This window comes from Salvelinus alpinus, chromosome 22 (assembly GCF_045679555.1).
Source record: "Salvelinus alpinus chromosome 22, SLU_Salpinus.1, whole genome shotgun sequence".
Taxonomy (NCBI): domain Eukaryota; kingdom Metazoa; phylum Chordata; class Actinopteri; order Salmoniformes; family Salmonidae; genus Salvelinus; species Salvelinus alpinus.
In genome coordinates this window covers 11,304,708-11,330,662 of record NC_092107.1, presented here as the reverse complement: position 1 = coordinate 11,330,662, position 25,955 = coordinate 11,304,708, and the positions used below count along the sequence as shown (strand labels likewise).

The following is a 25,955-nucleotide window of genomic DNA, read 5'->3' as shown; positions in this document are numbered from 1 at the left end:
ATGCTAATAACACGTATAAGTGTGAGAGAAAGGAGGGCAGATGTTTTTATGGGAGATATGAATAAAACTGCAAAAGGTGTAAGGGAAGTTTAGTGGAGAATTTGCCTATTTGGAGGTGATGAGGAAATAACACCTATGGAAGTTACTAGAGGAGCTAGGAAACATGGACAGCCCATCAGAGGGACAGAGCAACATTTCTCACTGACAGACAGTAAACTTGTGGTGAGGAGGGAGGCAGGTACAGACAGAGAGTAGACGTGTGGTGAACAGAGAGTAGACGTGTGGTGAGGAGGGAGGGAGGTACAGACAGACAGTGGTGTACTACTCACGTCACTGGCCAGCTTCTCATAGTCCTCCATCAGGTGCTCATTCTCCTGGTTGACAGCCAGCACCTTGCAGATCCTATTGGCTGCAGTCTCAGCCTATCACAGATGAGAATCGTCAGCAGTGCAAATACACAGGTTGCTTGTTATGGATTAGGTCGCCAACGTCAAGGAGCATGTGTACAAATGTGTGTGGCTTTTACAAGAGTGGGGTCAAATGTACAATACAGATCAACTGTCTACCAGTCGAAGACAAATGCAGTTCAAGCTCAAACTGAAGGTACTATGTACCGTGTGCTGGCCTTACTCAACTGGAGTTTGACTTTTAACTTGACGGAGTGTAAGATCTCATTTTAGCTATGAACAACGCCGTAAACTGAGTGAACACACAAAAACCACACACTAGCCGTGACTTGCACTTTATTTAAACACCGTGCACATACGCAAAGCCGTTGGATGGCTGCACAGTAGTACGGGTAGATGCTAACGCAGCATGCTACAGCTGACAATGGTTAGTTCCATGTACTGTGTGTGCCAACTTCACACTCTGTGGCCTCAAAAAGCTACATGCTTCTCCTATACAACGGGAGCATTCGGTCTGGTTCTGTACCGCTTTTGTCCACATCAGCTGGTGTGTTTAGGGACTTAAACCACTGAAATAAAGAAACAGTAAGAAGCTGTATTATACCTTGGAACGTCTAACACACTACTGAGTAATCTCCACAGAAAAACACATTATACACATGGAAACAGTTGCAGTGTTAACAGTTGAACCGTCGTTAACAGCGCTTCCCACAGATCAGTTGAAGCTCATTTCATCCCACGTCATAACTGCTTTGTTAGAGTAACGCCTTAACTGTAGCTATGGGAAACACTGCTAATGATCAGTCTACGGGGGAAGAGTTGAAACAGGGAAGTTACAGAGTAAGGAGGGGTGTTTTTGTTGTTTCGTAGAAGTGTAGTGTGAGCCCAAAGCGTCAGTGAGCATCCTTGGCCAGTGTGACATTGCCAGTGACCCTGGCTGGTGTCACAGAGGTCAGGGGGGGGGGTTAAAGGTGGCGGTGCTCACCTTCTGGGCGCCAGAGAAGGCGTGATAGAAGCAGGAGACATAGGTCATGATGGCCTTCTCGTCGGGCCTCAGCGTGCCCACGATATCTACACAACCATGGCCAGGCAGTGAGCGGAGAGAGAGAGAGAAGTGGTGAAGCCAAGCTACCCAAAGCCAGAGGGCCCCGCCACACAGTGAGGTGGGGGGTGAGATGAGGGGTGGGGTGTAGTGAATGGAGTAGACGCCGGACTCCACTGCTGCTGCCCCCTACTCTGGGGCCTCCAATGAAGCACTGTGGGAAGGGGGGGGGGGGGGGGGGGTTGCTGTGGGGTTACCATGAAAGAGAGAAAAAGCATGACAGAGAGTCCACCTCGGGAGACAGGAGGGGTCTGCCGGGGCCACAATGCGGAGGTTGGGAAACACACCATTTGGATTATAATATTTAAACTGTCAAGCTGGTAATAGCAGAAAAGGTCCTCCTGGTCCTAAAACTAAAGAGAAGGGTACACTAGTCTAACCAATGTCCATACTGTTTCTGGATTAATGATTGTTCACAAAAATGAACAAATGATTGCCCAAAGGACTGTATGTTAACCAGCACGGGCCCACTAGCAGCTTACTGTGGTGTTCTGTAGTCAAGGCAACAGTGCGACTGTGGCAAACAGTTCTGCATGAGCACACACCTCTCCTGAGACTGGAGTGCATAAACAACTTCTTAATGAATAAAAAACTAATTACAGCGACATTAAAAAACATGCCCGTCAGCAGGCTTCCTGTTCTCAGTCCACAGGGAGAGGAAGAGCGGGGAAAAGAGAGGAGTGAAAGGAGGAGGAATAAGAGGATGAATCGAGCAGACAGATAGAGAGAGCCAGAGGCGTTGTGGAGGGTGAAATCAAAAACACACAAAACATCTAGGAAGAGTTCTCAAGAGTCCCTCTGATCTAGCCTACCCTCTGCTCAGACACAAACTGACCCAGGCCTGATCTAGCCTACCCTCTGCTCAGACACAAACTGACCCAGGCCTGATCTAGCCTACCCTCTGCTCAGACACAAACTGACCCAGGCCTGATCTAGCCTACCCTCTGCTCAGACACAAACTGACCCAGGCCTGATCTAGCCTACCCTCTGCTCAGACACAAACTGACCCAGGCCTGATCTAGCCTACCCTCTGCTCAGACACAAACTGACCCAGGCCTGATCTAGCCTACCCTCTGCTCAGACACAAACTGACCCAGGCCTGATCTAGCCTACCCTCTGCTCAGACACAAACTGACCCAGGCCTGATCTAGCCTACCCTCTGCTCAGACACAAACTGACCCAGGCCTGATCTAGCCTACCCTCTGCTCAGACACAAACTGACCCAGGCCTGATCTAGCCTACCCTCTGCTCAGACACAAACTGACCCAGGCCTGATTGTATATGATCCATTTAACTACGAAGGGCCCCCGGGGCCTGATCCACTCCAACTGAATCACTATACATAGACAGGCCACTACACAAGAGCAAGAGGGCCCTGTTATTACCAGCAAGACATTAAGATTAAGAGACTAAGACTTAGTGTGTGTAGTATGAGGAAGAGTGTCCAAAACCAGCTCCCGGTGAGGCCGACACCAATGCTGCAGGAGAAAGACATGCTGGAAAGGAGAGGAGAAGAGGGTGGGGTAGATGTGGAGGACAGGACCGGGGGGGGGGGTAAGGTGGGATGGGGTAAGGGGTACCTTCTGGGCTCCAGAGAAGGCATGGTAGAAACTGGACACATAGGTCATTATGGCTTTCTCATCCGGACGGGCAGTGTTCACAATGTCTGTAGGGAAACCACAGTTACACACATACAGGCAGACAGAGACAGTTATACACAGAGGGAGACACACAGACAGGGATAGTTATACACAGAGGGAGACACACAGACAGGGATAGTTATACACAGAGGGAGACACACAGACAGGGATAGTTATACACAGAGGGAGACACACAGGCAGGGATAGTTATACACAGAGGGAGACACACAGGCAGGGATAGTTATACACAGAGGGAGACACACAGGCAGGGACAGTTATACACAGAGGGAGACACACAGACAGGGACAGTTATACACAGACAGAGACAGTTATACACAGAGGGAGACACACAGGCAGGGACAGTTATACACAGAGGGAGACACACAGGCAGGGATAGTTATACACAGAGGGAGACACACAGGCAGGGATAGTTATACACAGAGGGAGACACACAGGCAGGGATAGTTATACACAGAGGGAGACACACAGGCAGGGATAGTTATACACAGAGGGAGACACACAGGCAGGGATAGTTATACACAGACAGAGACAGTTATACACAGAGGGAGACACACAGGCAGGGACAGTTATACACAGAGGGAGACACACAGACAGGGATAGTTATACACAGAGGGAGACACACAGGCAGGGATAGTTATACACAGAGGGAGACACACAGGCAGGGACAGTTATACACAGAGGGAGACACACAGGCAGGGACAGTTATACACAGAGGGAGACACACAGGCAGGGATAGTTATACACAGACAGAGACAGTTATACACAGAGGGAGACACACAGGCAGGGACAGTTATACACAGAGGGAGACACACAGGCAGGGATAGTTATACACAGAGGGAGACACACAGGCAGGGATAGTTATACACAGACAGAGACAGTTATACACAGAGGGAGACACACAGGCAGGGACAATTATACACAGACAGAGACAGTTATACACAGAGGGAGACACACAGGCAGGGACAGTTATACACAGACAGAGACAGTTATACACAGAGGGAGACACACAGGCAGGGACAGTTATACACGGGCAGGGACAGTTATACACAGAGGGAGACACACAGGCAGGGACAGTTATACACGGGCAGGGACAGTTATACACAGAGGGAGACACACAGGCAGGGACAGTTATACACGGGCAGGGACAGTTATACACAGAGGGAGACAGTTATATACAGAGGGAGACACACAGGCAGGGACAGTTATACACGGGCAGGGACAGTTATACACAGAGGGAGACAGTTATATACAGAGGGAGACACACAGGCAGGGACAGTTATACACGGGCAGGGACAGTTATACACGGGCAGGGACAGTTATATACAGAGGGAGACACACGGGCAGGGACAGTTATACACGGGCAGGGACAGTTATACACAGAGGGAGACAGTTATATACAGAGGGAGACACACAGGCAGGGACAGTTATACACGGGCAGGGACAGTTATATACAGAGGGAGACACACGGGCAGGGACAGTTATACACGGGCAGGGACAGTTATATACAGAGGGAGACACACGGGCAGGGACAGTTATACACGGGCAGGGACAGTTATACACAGAGGGAGACAGTTATATACAGAGGGAGACACACAGGCAGGGACAGTTATACACGGGCAGGGACAGTTATATACAGAGGGAGACACACGGGCAGGGACAGTTATACACGTAGAAGGAGACAGACACACTTCACAACAGCTATACAAACTGAAGGATAGAATTGTGAACAGGGAAATAGGGGAGGGACAATCCAACAGAAAAAACGGTGAGAAGGATGAAGGGAGGGAGAGGGAAGAGGGGGGGCTGAAGCTAACGGTCTGTGTGTAAGGGTGACCACAGCAGCCGTGATGTCACAACACATCCACCTGCACATTGGAGTCATGGGATGCAAGAGTAGTCAGATGAATGAATACAGTATGAATATGCAGAAACACGCTACAATCACACACACAACAGGAGTAACTGTGCCCTGTGCATACCTTCTGCGTCCATCATCTTGGGGATGTCTAGGTACTTCTCAGCCACCTCAAAGGCATTGTTCAGGTTGGTCAAAGGGTCATCCTGAGCAACCAATCAGAAGGTGAGAAAACAAGCCACGGACGTGTCATGCAATCAAAGCGAGGTGTGTGAGTGTGTGCTGATCCACTCACCTTCCTTAGCTTGTCGTAGTCAATGAGCTCTGGCCTGTGTCTGTGGATCAGAGCGTTGAAGGCAAGGCCGTCCTTCCAGCTGTCAATATGAGAGCGAGAGAGAGGCAGAGAGAGCAGAGAGAGATCAAAGAGAGAGAGAGGGGCAGAGAGAGAGGGGCAGAGAGAGAGAGAGCGGTCAGAGAGGGACAGTTCTGTGGCCTCCCGAGTAGCGCAGTAGTCGACGGCACTGCATTACATTTACATTTACATTTAAGTCATTTAGCAGACGCTCTTATCCAGAGCGACTTACAAATTGGTGCATTCACCTTATGATATCCAGTGGAACAACCACTTTACAATAGTGCATCTAACTCTTTTAAGGGGGGGGGGGGGTTAGAAGGATTACTTTATCCTATCCTAGGTATTCCTTAAAGAGGTGGGGTTTCAGGTGTCTCCGGAAGGTGGTGATTGACTCCGCTGACCTGGCGTCGTGAGGGAGTTTGTTCCACCATTGGGGTGCCAGAGCAGCGAACAGTTTTGACTGGGCTGAGCGGGAACTGTACTTCCTCAGAGGTAGGGAGGCGAGCAGGCCAGAGGTGGATGAACGCAGTGCCCTTGTTTGGGTGTAGGGCCTGATCAGAGCCTGAAGGTACGGAGGTGCCGTTCCCCTCACAGCTCCGTAGGCAAGCACCATGGTCTTGTAGCGGATGCGAGCTTCAACTGGAAGCCAGTGGAGAGAGCGGAGGAGCGGGGTGACGTGAGAGAACTTGGGAAAGTTGAACACCAGACGGGCTGCGGCGTTCTGGATGAGTTGTAGGGGTTTAATGGCACAGGCAGGGAGCCCAGCCAACAGCGAGTTGCAGTAATCCAGACGGGAGATGACAAGTGCCTGGATTAGGACCTGCGCCGCTTCCTGCGTGAGGCAGGGTCGTACTCTGCGAATGTTGTAGAGCATGAACCTACAGGAACGGGTCACCGCCTTGATGTTAGTTGAGAACGACAGGGTGTTGTCCAGGATCACGCCAAGGTTCTTAGCACTCTGGGAGGAGGACACAATGGAGTTGTCAACCGTGATGGCGAGATCATGGAACGGGCAGTCCTTCCCCGGGAGGAAGAGCAGCTCCGTCTTGCCGAGGTTCAGCTTGAGGTGGTGATCCGTCATCCACACTGATATGTCTGCCAGACATGCAGAGATGCGATTCACCACCTGGTTTTCAGAGGGGGGAAAGGAGAAGATTAATTGTGTGTCGTCTGCATAGCAATGATAGGATTACTACAGACTCAGGTTCGATCCCAGGCTGTGTTTTGACCAGGAGTCCCATAGGTTAGGGGGGGGGGGTGTGTTTGACCAGGTGGGGCTTTACTTGGCTCATCGCGCTCTAGCGACTCCTGGTGGAGGGCTGGGCACCTGCAGGCTGACTTCGGTGGACAGTTTGACGGCGTTTCCTCCGACACATTGGTGCGACTGGCTTCCGGGTTAAGCAGAAGGGTGTTAAGGAGCGTGGTTTGGCGGGTCATGTGTCGGAGGATGCATGACTCAACCTTCACCTCCCCCGAGCCCGTTGGGGAGTTGCAGCGATGAGACAAGATGGTAATTGGAAATAACGAAGTGGGGGAGAAAAAGAGGGGGGGCATATTTTTTTAATAATAATAAAATACCAAAAAAAGGGACAGTTCTATGCTGCACATCCATAGGTTACGCACATACTTCTGTCTATCCTACGTTTCACCAGCAGGGGGCAGTCTTTCTAGAAGAGCTGGTGGAGTTTGCTGGAGTGTGTGAGTGATGCAATGTTTGAACAGGCTTCACTACTGTGGAATTTTTCAGAGGTCAAAAAATGTCTGTGGAGAAATACTATAGTCTGTTCCGGTCTCAGGTTCTGTTGTCAGGCATGACATCTAGCTGCTGTCGAGGCTGTGCGTGTGAACACGTAGGCTACCTGATGTGGAAGTTCTGCACGTTGACGTTTTTGTAGGGCGCAGTCTTCCTCTGGCACCACAGGAGCAGGCCCTCCTTGGCAGAGGTCTCTGGAAAGGGAGAAGGAGTTAGATAACAGTCTATGGCAGGGATATTCAAGTCCTAACCGGGAGGTCCAGAGTACTGCTGGTTCTGTTCTCTCTAATAATTCATTGCACCCACCTGGTGTCCCAGGTCTAAATCAGGTCCTGATTAGAGGGGAAGAATGAAAAAAGGCAGTGGAACTGGCTTCGAAGTCCAAATGTGAATTTGAGGGGTCTATGGTATGTCCAAATGGCACCCTATTCCCTATATAGCGCACTACTTTTGACCAGAGCCCTCTTCCCTATATAGCGCATTACTTTTGACCAGAGCCCTCTTCCCTATATAGCGCACTACTTTTGACCAGAGCCCTCTTCCCTATATAGCGCACTACTTTTGACCAGAGCCCTCTTCCCTATATAGCGCACTACTTTTGACCAGAGCCCTCTTCCCTATATAGCGCATTACTTTTGACCAGAGCCCTCTTCCCTATATAGCGCACTACTTTTGACCAGAGCCCTCTTCCCTATATAGCGCACTACTTTTGACCAGAGCCCTCTTCCCTATATAGCGCACTACTTTTGACCAGAGCCCTCTTCCCTATATAGCGCACTACTTTTGACCAGAGCCCTCTTCCCTATATAGCGCACTACTTTTGACCAGAGCCCTCTTCCCTATATAGCGCACTACTTTTGACCAGAGCCCTCTTCCCTATATAGCGCACTACTTTTGACCAGAGCCCTCTTCCCTATATAGTGCACTACTTTTGACCAGGAGCCCTATAGGAATAGGGTGCCATTTCAGAGCCAGATGCAGCCTAAACCTAGTTTCCACTGTGTTGGAGTGTGCATTATAGATAGCTAACGTGTTTAACTTCTTTCCCGGTCACAGATGAGTGCAGTAGAGCTGGGGAAGCTAGGGTTAACGATCTCTCCTGCCATTGTCTGTCTTAGTCAAGTACCAGTGAGAGCAGAGCAGGCATGTAGGCCAGACTTGTATTCACTTGGCTAGGCTCACTCAACCTCCTGTGGTCTCAGCAGAACAGAGCAGGGGAGTTGTTTTTAGTGTGTGTGAGTGTGTATTGTATCTGAGAGACCCAGTTGCTTTCACTTCATTTACCTGTGGAATCGCCTCAGCACAGCTGTTTTGAGTAAGAGAAGGAGTGTGTGTGTGTGTGTGTGTGTGTGTGTGTGTGTGTGTGTGTGTGTGTGTGTGTGTGTGTGTGTGTGTGTGTGTGTGTGTGTGTGTGTGTGTGTGTGTGTGTGAAAGAAGAGGAAAATGCCTGCTCGGTTAGTGGCATAAGAACATATAGCAGCAATGGATCTATGAATATGTTTAAGGACAGTGACATCCCCCAGGTTAAAAAACAGTTCTACCGTTTTCAGATAACTTACTGAAAAAAAAATAAAGGAAGAACATAAAGCAATGTTTTGTTTTCTAAACCAACCTTAGCTGCCTAGTGGGGAAGGGGGGGGGGGGGGGGTGAAGGAGAAGAGAGAGATTTGAAAGGAGAGAGACTGACCTTCCACAGAGATGTCCTGGATGGCGAAGCGGAGGATGATCGTCCAGATCATACCCAGGGTCATCTTGGCGTTGCCATCCACAATTTCTAAGAGAGAAAAAGAGGATATCACTCATAAATACAATAAAATATCAACTCAGTTATGCATTAGCCTGGTCCCAGATCTGTTTGTGCCGTCACGTCAACAACTTGTCATAATAGCACAAACGGATCTGGGACTAGTTCTGCACATGTTTGTGAAATTCAAATATGTAAAGTACAGTGCAAATACAAATATGGCTGGGTAAGGCATGCATAATGCATTCAAGCAATGTCCCAAGTTGTTGCAGTGGTTTTGAACAGATAAGAGAATGGTTTTGTCTGTCCCCCTGTGACCCTCGAACGCTTCAACATTGAATCACTTTAAATCAGTTTATATCCCCCTCTCTGCCTGCCTCGGTCTCGCCATTTGGTGGTGTAGGGTGGTAGGCTGCTGGTCCGGGTGGTGGGGGCTAGAGGGCTAAGCTGGAGCGATGACAACTGGGCTGTGTGTATCATGCAGTAGGAATGAGGAGTGGAGGCTGGCGGGGCCGTTTGTCATGATAGCTGGAGCAGAAAGGTCACTGTCACACCGTCAGAGTCGGACGCGCACAGCCGTTTCTCCTCCTGATTTACTGGCCGTGTGAAGGGCCTCTTGCCCCCTCAGCTCCCTCCCTCTCCAGCCAAATGCCTTTGCTCCCAAGTGGGAGATGTATTTGGCAGGATGCTGTGAGCTTTGGAGTTGTTTGTCAGTGCTCTCTGTGTGTGTGTGTATGCGCGCAGAGTGCTTGTGTGGTAGGTAAACTGACCCTCTGCGCCGATGGACACCAGCTTGACCCCCTTGCTGGCGATGTAGTCCAGCGCTTTGTTAACGTTGTTGATCTTGTGGACCCTCATCTTGCCTCTCTCGGGCTTAGGTAACCGTTCGCCTGTGGATGAACACACACGGACAAACAGGCAAACAAAATGCAGTGAGCCCAGTCCCATGACAAAAACAGCCCTTTCCACTGGCTCAGCAAAACAGACAGGCACAGCTCCTTTTAAAGTCACAGTATCACCCTTCACAGGGCTGCTAGTCAAAACAGACAACATCTACATGGCCAAAGCCATGGACTATGACCAGACTACTTAGTTGAAAAGGTATCAAAAGAACAGGAGACACTAGTACTTTAGAGAGTCTGTTTCTGGCACCGCACTCTGTGGTAGTAGAGCTTGGTATGTGTTATGATGATCAAGACGATGGGCTGGCTCACCGGAGATGACCTCCAGCAGGAGCATGAGTTTGAGGCCATCCCTGAAGTCCTCCTCGATGTTCTCGATCTGCGTGCCTGCTTTCCTCAGGTGGGAGTTGCACCAGGCCGTGAACGTCTGGAGAGAGACAGGAAGTGAGATCAGAGAGGGCGGAAGCGAGGTCAAAGAGTGGTGTGACCTCACAGAGTGGTGTTGGAGGGCTAGGAGGAGGCCCTCTTTCTTCTGGTCGAACAAAAATTGGCTCATTCATCCACACTCCTCTCCCCTTTAACTATTACCCAGGTCAATGCATTCTCAGTCAACTTACCTAGTAATATAATTAAAAACAGACACAGGAGAAAACAGGAAGAGGGGGGGGGGGGCTGAAGTTCCTCAGACAGTAGGCTACACGTGGCAGGAAGTGCACCATGATTGGTTGACATAATTCTGAGTAGAAGTGCTGATTTAGGATCAGGTCCTCCTGTCCATATAATCATATTCATTAGGATTTAAAAAAGGCAAAACAGATCCTATTTCAGCACTCCTACTCAGAGCCTCTTTGTGAATACAGGCCCTGATCTCTTCAACTAACACTAAGTATTTACCTGAGTGCTTTAGGGGATAGGTGAGTGAGCTGTAACGTTGTTATACTGCAGTGTACGCTATCCTGGTCACATATCTGTTTGTACCATCATGTTAACTCATCGTCATGCCAAACATGTTTCTGCGTTCAGAGACACATTCTTTAAAGGGCTCGCATGACACGGAGGTGACTTGATAGCACAAACAGACCCGGGACCAGGTTAACTGTACACATTCTAAAAACTAGACCAGCACCCACAATAAAAAATATTCATGTTTTATCCCCCCTACATTAAGTCACGAGGCACTTTCTAGTGACAAACAGTCATTGGAAAACACGTGTTTTGAATCTACTTATTTTGAAAACTTGTGGCACACACTATTCATTAGTGGAGGGTTAAAAATATTCTCCCCAAATTGCTGGTCTTTTTTTAAAAGGAAGAAAAATCTCACAGAGAAGGCAACTGAAATGTGAGCTAAATGGTGTTCCTTTCAGACTGGGCTATTCTTTATCAGTCAGAAATGGCATCATAAGAGGACCACTTGTGGTTCTTGGCTCCGTGTGTGTAGTAAACTGGAACATAGCTTCTGTAATACACACCAACACCAGTAAAACACACCGATTCCTGAGTGGGTCAAACAGGAGAGATAGGGGACACTAACCCTTGCTCTTCTTGTCCAGAGTCAACAAGACCCAACATGGCACCATTCAACCTCTCTGAGATACCGTTTGAACACACCTTTTTGTCCCCCCCCCCCCTTTTAACTTCTGTTCACAACCTCCACCTATCACCTTCTCCCCAAAAGCCTTGTTTCCCCAACTCAAAGTTGGGATCGGTCGACCCTACCTCCCTAAAGGATAGGCATGGCCCGGCAGGGTGTTACGGTGTGTGTTGCGGTATGACAACATTATGACAGGGTGCTGGCCCTGCCTCTCCCCCCATTCCGAAGGGCTGCCACACAAAGGGCCCATTGAGCAGCATGTATATAATGAGTCCCGTCAGCCCACTCCCTGCCTTCCAGCCCCTCACTCCCCTGCCCGCGCGAGACCCACAGGGACAGGGGAGGGGCAGGAGAGGAGGGCTGACACAAACATCCTCTGCCAACAATGCTCCCCCACGTTGCAGCTATCCATCGGCCTCCAACTGAGCAGGGATGTGGCACAGCACAGTACCATTTACATACAAAACAATGGCTAAAATCAACTCAGTTGATAATTACCAACACGACCAGAGTAAACCAGGTCGCATTCAAATTACTCTATCTAGACACCAATAGCCTACATGATACAAAACCACCAGTTGAAAATAAATCTATTGTATTCTACTTCCTTGTGGTAACAGTGTTCAGCAACAACACTAGGCTACTAATAACCCTATGAGGCGCTAAGGCTCTGGCACCATATCCCAAACATGACGCCACACAGAGACACAGGTGTGTATCTCTAAGTCAGGAAGGGATTGGGCATGGCAGACCTGTCAGCTTTAACAATGGGATTTTACAACTCAGCGTCACTAGTCAAATAGTTTGCCCTTCTATGGCCAGGTATGTGTTGGTTGAGAGTGTGCAGTACTAACAACTAGATGACACTATTCTTGTGGTGGTGAAGAACAGAGCAGGATCATTGCCACTCAAGACAGATCCTAGTAAAACACAGGTCACGTGGATTACAGAATTCTCTGTGCTCTCAGTCTACAAACAATGACCTGGACAGACACACTGGGCAACAGCCAGGAGGAAACATTGGCTCAATATTGTTGGAGATAAAAGCATTGTGTTTTTTCTCTCCAAAGATACTTTCAGGGGTGGTATGGTATTCTCACCAGCTGGTATGTCCATGTTTGACTAACAAGGATCAAAATAACTCACAGTTCTGCTCAGTTTGACCACAGCAACGGTCACCATCTTTGCGTCAGGGCTGAGCCTCACAGGTGTTAAGGGTAATGTAGATGGATAGCCCAGGTTTTAGACAACAAGGAGACAAACAACTCAGGTCTCTGCCTGCCGACCGACCGACCAGCAGCACCAGCACTCCCCGAGCAGGAATGCAAGGGAGACGCAAGAACCGACAACCCACATAGCCTACCTACACACCCATTTCTTCCTTCTGACACCGCACGCAGCACCCTAGTCAAACATCTGCTTTTGTGACACACTCAACAGGTAAAGGTGTGGCTGGCTGGCTGCAGCTAGAAAGAATGAGGTAGGCTCGCACACAATGTTATTGCACAACCGCCGTGCCTTCCCCATGACTACATTGCCATGGTGAATATCCCCCCCCCTCACCCCTACTGCTGTAATGAATGACAGCCTACCCAATCCCTCACTGATGAGTGCACTCTCTCATCACTCTCACAGTCAGTAACACTCCATCTCTCAGTCAGAAAACCAGGCAGGCACCAACATGCAGCAGCAGGGCCAGCTTAGCTCTGGAAGCGTAGCTGGTAAATCAGTGGACCGTCTGCTAGCCGCTATGCCCCGACTGTGTGTTTATGTGGGAGAAATCAATATGGCCTGAGGGACAACGGCTGACGGGCCCAGTCAGGGACATGGACCGGGACCGGGGAGGGGGTGATACTGTGTGTTCTCAACTGTCACAAAGGTGAGGAAACCAGTGAACAGATTATGAAGTTAATATCGTCGTCATTATGATGACTGCTGCTGTATGAGGTGTGGAAGGGTGTTGTCATGGAGCTCCTGTGAGGATTTCGTCAGAGGCGACAGCAGAGGTGTGGGTCGTCCACCCCCGAGTGAGTACAGGAAGGGGGGTGGAAGGTAGCAGGCAGGTCTGGGAGTCAGTCAGCAACGCCTTGGCCGACACAAAGCCACCTATTCTTAGGCTACGGCTCAATTAGCTAGGTCTGCCTGGTGGCCAAGGCACTAGAGGTCTGTGAGATGCCCATTGTCTCACGCAGTAGTCGCATAATAACCACACTGTTCAAACGCACAGCAACAGGTAGCTCATTGTGCCTGTCCAACAGCACCACACGCCAGCCTATTTCACCAGTTGACTGCTAGGACTTTAAATTGTATTTTCCTGACAAGAGCACACAAAAACACACTTTGAGCAGGAGGAAGCTTGGTTATCCGACACCACTTCCATCAAGTTCAAGGGAGTTTGGCGACTGACTACCCGGACATTCCCGCCATACATGTATGGGAGAATGCTTTATGCGTATGGGCCCTGGTCAATGTTGGAGTGCTGATCTAGGATCACCCCCCAGAACGGGACCGCCGAGTGCCAAAGCCCGTAAAAAAATTATCTGTCCTCGTTTGGAACACTCACTACAGAGTTCCAAACTGCCTCTGGAAGCAATTTCAGCACAATAACTGTTCGTCGGGAGCTTCATGAAATGGGTTTCCATGGTAGAGTAGCCGCACACAAGCCTAAGATCCCCATGCGCAATGCCAAGCGTCGGCTGGAGTGGTGTAAAGCTCGCCGCCATTGGACTCTGGAGTGGAAACGAGTTCTCTGGAGTGATGAATCACGCTTCACCATCTGGCAGTCCAACGGACGAATCTGGGTTTGCCAGGAGAACGCTACCTGCTCCAACGCATAGTGCCAACTCTAAAGTTTTGTGGAGGAGTAATAATGGTTCGGGCTTGGCCCCTTAGTTCCAGTAAAGGGCAATCTTAACGCTACAGCATACAATGACATTGTATATGACTCTGTGCTTCCAAATTTGTGGCAACAGTTTTGGGAAGGCTCTCACCTGTTTCAGCATGACAACGCCCCCGTGCACAAAACAAGGTCAATACAGAAATGGTTTGTCGAGATCAGTGTGGAAGAACTTGACTGACCTGCACAGAGCCCTGACCTCAACCCAATCAAACACCTTTGGAATTAATTGAAAACGCCGACTGCGAGCCTCCCAGAAGAGTGGAGGCTGTTATAGCAGCACAGGGGAGGACCATCTCAATATTATTATTTTTTATTTGACCTTTATTTAACTAGGCAAGTCAGAACAAATTCTTCTTTTCAATGACAGCCTATGAACAGTGCCTTGTTCAGGGGCAGAACAACACATTTTTACCTTGTCAGCTCGGGGATTCGATCTTGCAACCTTTCGGTTACTAGTCCAACGCTCTAACCACTAGGCAACCTGCCGCCCCGCCCATGATTTTCAAATGAGAGCAGGTGTCCACATACTTTTGCTCATGTAGTGTAGCGAGGGAACCATGCAGAGCATCAGCACATCCGGAGGGGTGAGGTGTGGTTGCACTAAAATGCAAAAGCGCTGCCAGGGTTCGGTTTCCCAAGACAGAACCACTCTCCAGCCGAATGCATAAACAGCTGTTTGAACAATGTCAGCACTCTCTCAAGGTCAGCTCTACCATAGACAGTGACGCACCACTCCACCACCGTCTTCCATTCTTTTATCATGGACTCACTGCTCAATTCCCAAAATGTAATAAAGCAAGACAAAAAGCAACCTTGAGGGAATTGGATTCTTTGCTGGTCGTCATGTTTTTATTGCTGTAGGCCTTACCGTCCATGACTCTACCTACATAAAGCCGGTCTCCAGTCCAAACGCATGCATGGCCATAGTCTAGCTAGCTAGCATAAGTAGTGAGCACTCATCCTCAACCATTTTCCCACAGACTTTCAGGTAGAGACTAATTAAATGGTGGAGTAGTACATCCCTGGGCTGTACCCTATGACTGGCTCCCTCCCTGGCTCGGCCCCTATATTACAGAAGCCCTGGGCTGTTCCCTGCGACTGGCTCCCTCCCTGGCTCGGCCCCTATATTACAGAAGCCCTGGGCTGTACCCTATGACTGGCTCCCTCCCTGGCTCGGCCCCTATATTACAGAAGCCCTGAGCTGTTCCCTGCGACTGGCTCCCTCCCTGGCTCGGCCCCTATATTACAGAAGCCCTGGGCTGTTCCCTGCGACTGGCTCCCTCCCTGATCCGGCCCCTATATTACAGAAGCCCTGGGCTGTTCCCTGCGACTGGCTCCCTCCCTGGATCGGCCCATCTATTACAGAAGCCTTTAAAAGAGCATGCCCTGGTACCGATGTCGCTCTGCTCTCATTACCCCGTCAGGTCTGGACAAGTGATCATTAAAAACACACACACTTCGTGTGCTGACAAGCCATCACTAAAAGAGGAACTCGTCCGAGTACAGATTCTTATCCAGTGAGAAAGTGTTGTTTCAGTTTGTCAGTAGTAATGACCATTAGGGCAAACTGCTGTAAACAGAAGCTGATAAACAGGTCTGATAAATTAGAGTTTATCCTGACATCTCTAGTGGGCTTTCTTATGGTCGCCCGGCAAAACAGAGAGGAGGAGGAGGAGAGGAGGAAAGCGATTTGGTTGAGGTGTGAATATGATGCATTTAGGTACAATGTAACATGAGTGTCAAAGCCATCTAACATGAGTGACCCACACATGACCTCCACCTCATGTTATGTAATGGCTGTAGGCTACACCTCTAGTGGGGAAGAGTCTCAGATGGTGTCCCAATAAATCTCTCCTTCCTCCTGAGGTGCGGACTAGTTCACTACACCCCACAAAACATAAAAGCGTTGGATTGGTGGAGGCATGAGCTGGTGGGAGTTTCCCGTAATTTCTTATAAACAGGCCTTTTCTTTCAAATCCGAGAAGGGAAGTGAACAAGTGCACATTTTGGGAGGAAGGAGAGAATTGGGAGTGGCACACCACCTGTTCTGCACAGCAATGGTGGGCAGGAGAGTTGTCCCCAGGTCAGGTTGACTCAACTAGAGGAAGCACTGCCTAAAGAGAAGTAGTGAACTAGAAGTATTAGTGCTGCAGTCCTGTGTTGTTACTGGCCTTTCTTTAGAAGTCTCTTGCCACAGGGGGGTACAACAGAGAGTAAATACCGGGGGCATATTTTGGACTTTGCACACACCGTAGAAACTTCCAACAGAGGGAAGCACTGTTTATTTGTTGATTTATTTATGTAGCTTCCTGTCTTTGTGAGAGGCCGGGTTGGGTTTCACTGAGGGGGCTCTACCGCGCGGTTAACCCTTTCAGTGACCTGCCTATGGCCAGATCCTGTTACAAGCCAAGACCTGGGGAATGAGCCAGGCTGGGAGGAGAGGGGTACAGCTACAGCAGTACAGCAGCATAGGGCCACAGCCTACAGATCAGCAAGTCAACACTGACAGTGAGGACACACCATTGGGTAAATGTGGACTGTTGTGTGTCAATAGTAGTGCTCTCAGCACAGTCTGTTGCTTAATGTCAACTGACAATTAGCCTATACGTTGTGTCAATAGTCGAGTCTTAAACACCTGCAGCTCCCATGTTCAATACACAGACCAAATTAGACAACTTTATCTGACCAGGGACACACACACACTTAACGTACATGCTGTAATTCTAGTTAGTGGTCTAGGATTTAGTTGGGCCGAGAAGGCAGTCCTAGGAGAATCTCTCAGCTACCTTAAAAGGATGACTGTAAAAGAGACACCAGACAGCGGTCACAGTGAGGAGAACAGGCCTAGTAGCATCCATTCAGCAGCAGCCCGGGGCATGTCTGGGTAAAGTATGTAGGCCACAGGCAGCTCAGCTGACACAGGAAATATGTCAGCCCACTCTAGCCTCCCCACTCAGTGAGAGGATGAGAGTGTTTAATGAGAGGCTGGGACTGTGGCAGTGACCTGCGAGGGAATCTTCCAGATGTGCACCGCTCCTTTGATCTGCGCTCCAGTTTAGCTCAGCTGAGAGGCTGGGTTAAACCAGCGAAGTGGAGGGAGAGTCCAGAGAGCCGTCGAAGGAATGACTGTCATCTCAATTAGCATGTCAGGAATGCCAACTATGTCTATTGAGAGCAAACTTCTGAGGTGCGGCTGGTTTGGGTCATGACGTTTTGGGCAAGAATACAGAAAGAGAGCAGTGAGGCCAGAGAGGGCCAAGGCGTCAGAGGCGTGAACAGACCGGGACCTCACGACTGAACTGTGGTGGGGCAAAACTAGAGTAAAAAAATAATAAAAACACTAAAACGAGTCCACTTTCACCACTGTTATAAGTGATACCATAGATGAAAGCTACCTACAAAAAAAGAGCCAAGGTCATTTTCAAGGCCCAGTGCAGTCAAAAACATAATTTTCTTGTGTTTTATATACATTTCCACACGATAAGTTTAGAATAATCCTGTAAAAATTACAATGCCCTTTTGGTGTAAGAGCTGTTCTAAAAGACAGTCTGAAATTTCAGTTTTGGTGGGATGGAGTTATGGCCTGCCCAGTGACACCACCAGGTGGTAAATTAGTTAATAGACCAATAAGACAGTTCCAAACCTCTCTGCCAATAACAGCTAGTTGTCCCCTCCCCACTCAGACCACTCCTATCAAAATTATTGCTTGAGAAATTGCTCTTCTTTCCTATTTTAAATTGGAAACAATCACAGTAAGGTACTTAAAAGATGCACTATGCAGAAATCACTCAACTACTTCCTGGTTGCAAAAATTCTAATTGTTCATCTTAACAGCTGTGAAATATATATATTTTTTTTTATTTAACTAGACAAATTCTTATTTACAATGACAACCTACCGGGGAACAGTGGGTTAACTGCCTTGTTCAGGGGCAGAACGACAGATTTTCTACGTTGTCAGCTCGGGGATTCGATCCAGCAACCTTTACGGTTACTGGCCCAACGCTATAACCACTAGGCTACCTGCCGTCCCTGCTGAACCAAAAGTTGGGGGTCACTTAGAAATGTCCTTGTTTTTGAAAGAAAAGCTACTTTTTTGTCCATTAAAATAACATCAAATTGATTAGAAATACAGTGTAGACATTGTTTATGTTGTAAATGACTATTGGAGCTGGAAACGGCTGATTTATGGAATATCTACATAGGCGTACAGAAGCCCATTATCAGCAACCACCACTCCTGTGTTCCAATGGCATGTTGTGTTAGCTAATCCAAGTATATCATTTTAAAAGGCTAATTGATCATTAAAAAACTTTTTGCAATTATGTTAACACAACTGAAAACTGTTCTGATTAAAGAAGCAATAAAACTGGCCTTTAGACTAGTTGAGTATCTTGAGCATCAGCATTCGTGGGTTCGATTACAGGCTCAATATGGCCCGAAACAAAGAACTTTCTTCTGAAACTCGTCAGTCTATTCTTGTTCTGAGAAATGAAGGCTATTTCATGCCAGAAATTGAAAAGAAACTGAAGATCTCATACAACGCTGTGTACTACACCCTTCACGGAACAGCACAAACTGGCTCTAACCAAAATAGAAAGAATGGGAGGCCCCGGTGCACAACTGAGCAAGAGGACAAGTACATTCGAGTGTCTAGTTTGAGAAACAGATGCCTCACAAGTCCTCAACTAGCAGCTTCATTAAATAGTACTCGCAAAACACCAGTCTCAACGTCAACAGTGAAGAGGAAACTCCGGGATGCTTGCCTTCTAGGCAGAATTGCAAAGAAAAAGTAATATCTCAGACTGGCCAATAAAAGATTAAGATGGACAAAAGAACACAGACACTGGACAGAGGAAGATTGGAAAAAAGTGTTATGGACAGACAAATCTAAGTTTGAGGTGTTCGGATCACAAAGAAGAACATTCGTGAGACGCAGAAAAAATGAAAAGATGCTGGAGGAATGCTTGACGCCATCTGTCAAGCATGTTGGAGGCAATGTGATGGTCTGGGGGTGCTTTGGTGATGGTAAAGTGGGAGATTTGTACAGGGTAAAAGGGATCTTGAAGAAGGAAGGCTATCACTCTATTTTGTAACGCCATGCCATACCCTGTGGACGGCGCTTAATTGGAGCCAATTTCCTCCTACAACAGGACAACGACCCAAAGCATGGCTCCAAACTATGCAAGAACTATTTAGGGAAGAAGCAGTCAGCTGGTATTCTATCTATAATGGAGTGGCCAGCACAGTCACCGGATCTCAACGCTATTGATCTGTTGTGGGAGCAGCTTGACCGTATGGTACGTAAGAAGTGCCCATCAAGCCAATCCAACTTGTGGGAGGTGCTTCAGAAAGCATGGGGTGACATCTCTTCAGATTACCTCAACAAACTGACAACTAGCATGCCAAAGGTCTGCAAGGCTGTAATTGCTGCAAACTGAGGATCCTTTGACGAAAGTTTGAAGGACACAATTAGTAATTCAATTAAAAATAATTATTTATAACCTTGTAAATGTCTTGACTATATTTCCTACTAATTTTGCAACTCATTTCTTGACTATATTTCCTATTCATTTTGCAACTCATTTCATGTATGTTTTCATGGAAAACAAGGACATTTCTAAGTGACCCTAAACTTTTGAACGGTAGTGTATTTTCCATAACCACAAATGAAAGCTGGTGTACAAAACCAAAAGACGCAAAAACAAAAAATACTTATCAAAAGGCATAGAAATAGCGCACATAGAAAAGATCTACCGCTTCTTAGACTTGCTTTCAATGAATGAAAGATCTACAACTCACATTTCTATGTGAATTTGGTGCGGTCGCCCAAAAAGCTATATTGTAGCTTTAATTGTTACCTAGAAATACATTGTTTTTTAAATGGCAGCATTGGATCTCTAAGAGACCGAGTCAGTGGGCAAATAAAACTGGTCTCCACAGCTCTTGCAGCCACTAGAGTTAGCAACCTTAGGCCCCCTAACTCTGTATTTGACATTACACTGCATTGCTACCCGCCTCACACCACCCGTTCACAAACACCTCGACTTGGCTAATCAGCTGCCCGCAAATCATCCTTTAGTCTAAATCCAGGAAGGAGATTGTCTTGATATGAATCATTAGGGATGATAGAAATGTATCAGTGTAACACCGCCACAGCTAACAAACTTAGAAACCAGAAAACTCAGTCAATCTTAGCGTGATACTCCACATTGGTGCATCTAAAATGTGCAGTAAATAACTGAGCTCACTTCAAGATAAGATGGGGATAGTCATGTTTGTTCATGGTTTCATGACGAATAGCAACCTTTACACTACTACTGACGTGTTTGCCAAGGAAATGCTCTCACGGCCGCACATGGATCCCGATCACTTTCAGAGAAAATGCCAAATGTAAACCCATCCAGCCTGTCAGGAAAGGAGATAAAGAGTGTGCAGACTAAATAGAGTGCTCCAGACATCTTCTTGGCAGTTGACTGTGCCTTTCCCATTCAAACCACCTTAAAGCTACCAACTCACATTCCAGACTCAACTAAGACATGGACACCTATAAATACATGGGGTATAATGCCCAAATAAATCACAGGTCAGATGGAGAGATACTGCGGCAGGGTTCACATGTTAAATGTAGGGGGCATGACAGGTCCGGAAAGAAATGGAAAATTAAATTAAAGGGTTTCCTTCCGTCCCAAATTCTCCTCCCCTACGCAGAGACGAGCTCTTAAGGATTGTGCCTTATCCTGATTCTTAAAATGGCATTGTGGGGCATCAAACATGAGATAAGGATCCCTTTCAGTCTCCTCCTAGTTCGAGGCCAACGCCTGGAAACACAACCATTGAATCCCACACAATGGAGGCAGACAGACCTCTATTGAGCACATCCAGACCATAGTCTGTGGCCCACACATTCTGATAGACAATGATTTATGGAAAGTATTCTTCACCTGTTTATACTCTTCCGTATCAGTTAGTAGTCATAAAACTGCATGCATGTCAATTATGTACCATCAGAGTATCAAAATGGAACTTGACCATTTAGGCATGGAAAGAAATTGCTTGAAATTAGAAATGACCTTCAGTGAGTTTGCGGTTGTACTGCGAGACCTTTGAGTAAGTTACATATGCCAGACTTCGGGCCACCCCCAAAGAAGTTTATTTGCTTTCCAGAAGCTCTTTCGCCACGTTTTGACCTTTAATAACAAAGCAGCAGTTCAGCCAATAACAAAATAAGCTGATGTCATTACATGGCTCTGTGAGTTAGTCACAATCTGGCAGCCCCAGAGAGGTATTGGCAGTTATCATCGTTAACCCTTTGTATTGGCCTTGGTGAAGTAATTGCATCATTTTAGGGATATGCATGTCTGTTTTGGGTTGGAGGAAAAGCTGTCAAATGCTGCCAAACACGGAGGATGTGTACTGTGAGGAGTCACCCAACAGGTGCTTTGATATTGCTTAGGTCAGTCTGAATTCCCTGCAGGCTCTGAGTAAGCAGTGATGGAGGACAGCATCAAATGGGGCTGATCACCATAATGATGACACAGCCTTCCCACATAATGTATCCACCTATGCAGGTTTACCCTACTGTGGGCTAGACAATGATGGGAGGATGGGTGACAACTTAACTTCTCTAGGATAGGGGGCAGCATTTTCAAGTTTGGATGAAAAGCGTGCCCAGAGTAGACTGCCTCCTACTCAGTCCCAGATGCTAATATACGCATATTATTATTAGTATTGGATAGAAAACACCGAAGTTAAGAAAACTGTTTGAATAACAGAACTTATTATTTGGCAGCCAAAACCCTAAGGACAAACCATTCAGATTTTTTTTTTTTTTAGGTCACTGTTTTCAATGTGTTTTCATTGGGAATCCAGATTTCTAAGGGACCTTCCTGCAGTTCCTATCGCTTCCACTGGATGTCAACAGTCTTTAGAAATTGGTTGAGGTTTTTCCTTTGAGAAATGAAGAAGTAGCCATGTTCAGAATGAGGCTCCAGTGAAGGGTACTGTTTGTTAGAGGCATGTGACCAGAAAGCATGCTACACATTGTTTTCCTCCGGTATTGAACACAGATCATCCCATCTTCAATTTTATCGATTATTTACATTAAAAAATACCTAAAGTTGTATTACAAAAGTAGTTTGCAATGTTTGGACAAAGCTTACAAGTAACTTTTGAGAAATTTTGTAGTCACGTTGTGCAAGTTGGAACCAGTGTTTTTCTGGATCAAACGCGCCAAATAAATTGACATTTTGGATATATATCGACGGAATTAATCGAACAAAAGGATCATTTGTGATGTTTATGGGACATATTGGAGTGCCAACAGAAGAAGCTCGTCAAAGGTAAGGCATGAATTATATCTTTATTTCTGCGTTTTGTGTCGCGCCGGGAGGGTTGAAATTTGATGGTCTGTGATTGTTAGCTGGGGTGCTATCCTCAGATAATAGCATTGTTTGCTTTCGCCGTAAAGCATTTTTGAAATCTGACACGTTGGCTGGATTCACAAGTGTAGCTTTAAATTTGGTATATTGAATGTGTGATTTCATGAAAGTTTCATTTTTATAGTAATTGATTTGAATTTGGCGCTCTGCATTTTCACTGGATGTTGGCCAGGTGGGACGCTACCGTCCCACATATCCCAGAGAGGTTAAGGGTGTGGTTCCATCCGTCACTCAAAACTACTAGAGAATTTTTTGCTAATCGAATCTATGACAATTGAGTTGTTTATTCAAGGAATTTTTTGTTTATTACCAGAAAACAACACTATTTGAGTAACGTTATGAATGAGACAGTGTAAATATGTTATTTTCTGATATCCTCTGTACTAAGTCACAGCATCTCCTTCTCTGTAGTGGCTTACCAGAGCAAAAAGCAGTCCAACCAGAGTGGCTGCTGACCTTTTCCGCCTGGCCATTGAAAGGGGAAGCCATTACAAAGAGAAACAAGAAGTGCAGGACAGTGAAGCACAGCTGAGGGGTGAATACAGCAACCACAAGCACTCTAAACAAGGCAACTGTGGTCATCTGAGTAGCAACCACATGAGTGGGAATCAACCCAACTATGAGTAGGACGTTCGTCAAACCGGTAGTTCTCACTTTACTCAGCCAGGCATGAGGTATTTCAAACTTAATCCGCAGACTCAATGTAACCAAACAGGGTGCTCGGTTGGTAAAACTACCTCCTCTGCATTGGCCCACATGACCACTCCAGCAGCCAACACCATCAGTAAAGCTGGCCAAGATTGTGGGGGTGACTGCTGTCTGTTTGACACCTACACAGAAATTCTTCTCAGTGTGTGTGGCCAAGCGACAGCACATTTTTAACAGGTTACTGTGAACTTGATGCTGCCCTTGTCCCAGACATCTCAACATTGAACTGGAGTACCAATGAGTCATTCAGTCAAAGACAGAGGATTATGGGGGAGGATAGTCATTTCCTCAAATCAAATGGGTGTAGCTGGAATAAGCGCTGTCCTAAAACAAAGGCAACAGTCCTAACTTCATGACTCCAACTCCACTTCGATGTAAGAACAAGCAGAAATGGTCGGTGGGAACGCTGGCATTTGTGCCCAGCTGAACTTGCTTAGGTAATCATTCTTGGGACTCGTTTCACAGCATTGGTGGGAGAAAGAGAGAAAGAAGAGAGAAAGAAGAAAGAAAGGGGAGCGTGACATTTCTGCTTTATTCCAAACATTCCCACTGGGGCAGGTGTGTAGCTCTGGCCTCAATAGCCTGCACCTCATCTGCTCTAAATCTGTAACCTCCTCTCCCACGGAGGTTCTCAGTGTCAGAGATGTCTAAAACAGCCTCCGCAATAGCACTGCCTGGAATCATCTCTTTAATAGTGATAGTCAGTCTGGTCTGCAAGATCTGAATCTATGAACCATGAATGCTCGATGGGATTCCACAGCCCATTTTATGAAACATAGCCTAGGCCTGTAAATTAAAGAGTCGTGACGCTACTCAACTAAAATGTTTCATCTTGTGAATGCTCATTTGAAATCACCAAAAATTCGTTAAGACCAAAGCCTTCCGGCAGTGGAATAATCAATCATAAATACCTTTCTCATTAACATTAAGTCAGGCAAAGGTTTTAAGAACAAGGACGAAAACCAGAATGTGACAGAGGGGAAGGGGAGGGGTATTTGTAGAAAACCTTTGAAAGGCAGGAACAAAATCCAATGTGGAGGAGAGAGAGAGAGGGAAAGAGGGAGCATGAGCCTGAGAAAATGTGACCAAACGAGAAAGGCAGGCTGGCCCAGTAGCCAGCATTGTCACATTAACTGCCTCTTCCTGTCGTTGCCTGCCTCTCGCACTCGTTGCCTTATAAGGCAACACATTTAACTGCCTGTCACTGTGGTGATGTAACAGCTTACCACCAAGTGCACCACCCCCCGCCGCGCGCACACACCAGTGTTTTTTTTAAACACCTTGGGGGGGGGGAACGACATTTCTCAGACAGAAACATTTGTTCCAAAATTGGCTAGCATCTTAAAGTGACAATCCCACATCCTTTCACAACATTTCTGTCCCTGATGTGTTTGTTTGATCTAATGTGTGTGAATGTGAACCACCACCCCAACCCTCCTAACCCGCCCCCACCTCCAACAGACATTCCACAACCAACCTGGCCCTTTATGACTCACAGCCCTACGTGTCTGACACACACACAGCAGGCTCTCACTCACACACTCAAAATGGATGCCAAAACACAGGCATATACAAACAGTTAGACACACACAATGCAAAGATTCTTGCTTAACTATTGTCCAAATGGCCATTGTCTAATCAGACCCATACACAGTTGAGAGCAGAATCACATAACTCACCCAACATGTAAACATCCAAGCAACCTTTTCTAAACAGAAACACTGATCCCAAACATTATGAATACTAGGAGGGGGAGAACACCTCACCAGACAATCAGGGGGTGGGACAGGTGATGTGGTGAGAGTGGGAGGAAGCCCTGGAGCTCAGCCCCTCTGGAGCCATGCAGAGGGGGGGGGGCAGGTGATGTGGTGAGAGTGGGAGGAAGCCCTGGAGCTCAGCCCCTCTGGAGCCATGCAGAGGGGGGGGGGGGGGGGCAGACCGAGCCCCTTCAGAACCCACCCGGCACAGGATCTCTGGCTCGGCCACAGCCCACATCACTGACATAGGAGAGTGACTGACTGCGACCCACTTCACCAGCCTCCCCATCTACCACCCCTCCCCGGGGTTCTCCACTGCTGCATCATGTCAAACACATGTACACATTAGAGGTCGGCCGATTAAAAATCAGCAAGGCCAATTAATTAGGGCTGATTTCAGGGTTTTCATAATCTGTATTTTTGGACGCTGATTATGGCCGATTACATTGCACTCCACGAGGAGACTGCATTGCAGGCTGACCACCTGTTACGTGAGTACAGCAAGGAGCCAAGGTAAGTTGCTAGCTAGCATTAAACTTATCTTATAAAAAAACAATCAATCTTAACAATCACTAGTTAACTACACATGGTTGATGATATTACTAGTTTAACTAGCTTGTCCTGCGTTGCAAATAATGAGGTGCCTGTTAATTTATCATCACAGCCTACTTCACCAAACGGGTGATGATTTAACAAGTGCATTCGCAAACAAAAGCACTGTCGTTGCACCAATGTACCTAACCATAAACATCAATGCCTTTCTTAAAATCAATACACA

The 25,955-nt window shown here is 47.3% G+C and overlaps 1 protein-coding gene across 6 annotated transcripts in view; it reads right to left on the bottom strand.

The window, feature by feature from the left end:
* Positions 1-25,955, bottom strand: part of LOC139548991 (alpha-actinin-4) — a 43,389-nt gene that overhangs the window by 5,991 nt on the left and 11,443 nt on the right. For 3 of the 6 annotated variants that reach the window (XM_071359018.1, XM_071359014.1, XM_071359016.1), the window contains exons 2-9: positions 10,092-10,206; positions 9,648-9,767; positions 8,821-8,907; positions 7,240-7,327; positions 5,321-5,399; positions 5,150-5,231; positions 1,393-1,478; positions 330-422 (exon numbers count right to left, since the gene is read on the bottom strand). In XM_071359018.1, the coding sequence (XP_071215119.1) occupies positions 330-422; positions 1,393-1,478; positions 5,150-5,231; positions 5,321-5,399; positions 7,240-7,327; positions 8,821-8,907; positions 9,648-9,767; positions 10,092-10,206 (750 nt within the window). Of the gene's footprint in view, positions 1-329; positions 423-1,392; positions 1,479-3,089; positions 3,176-5,149; positions 5,232-5,320; positions 5,400-7,239; positions 7,328-8,820; positions 8,908-9,647; positions 9,768-10,091; positions 10,207-25,955 lie in introns of all 6 variants that reach the window. The other 3 variants (XM_071359013.1, XM_071359015.1, XM_071359017.1) reach the window with 1 other exon arrangement.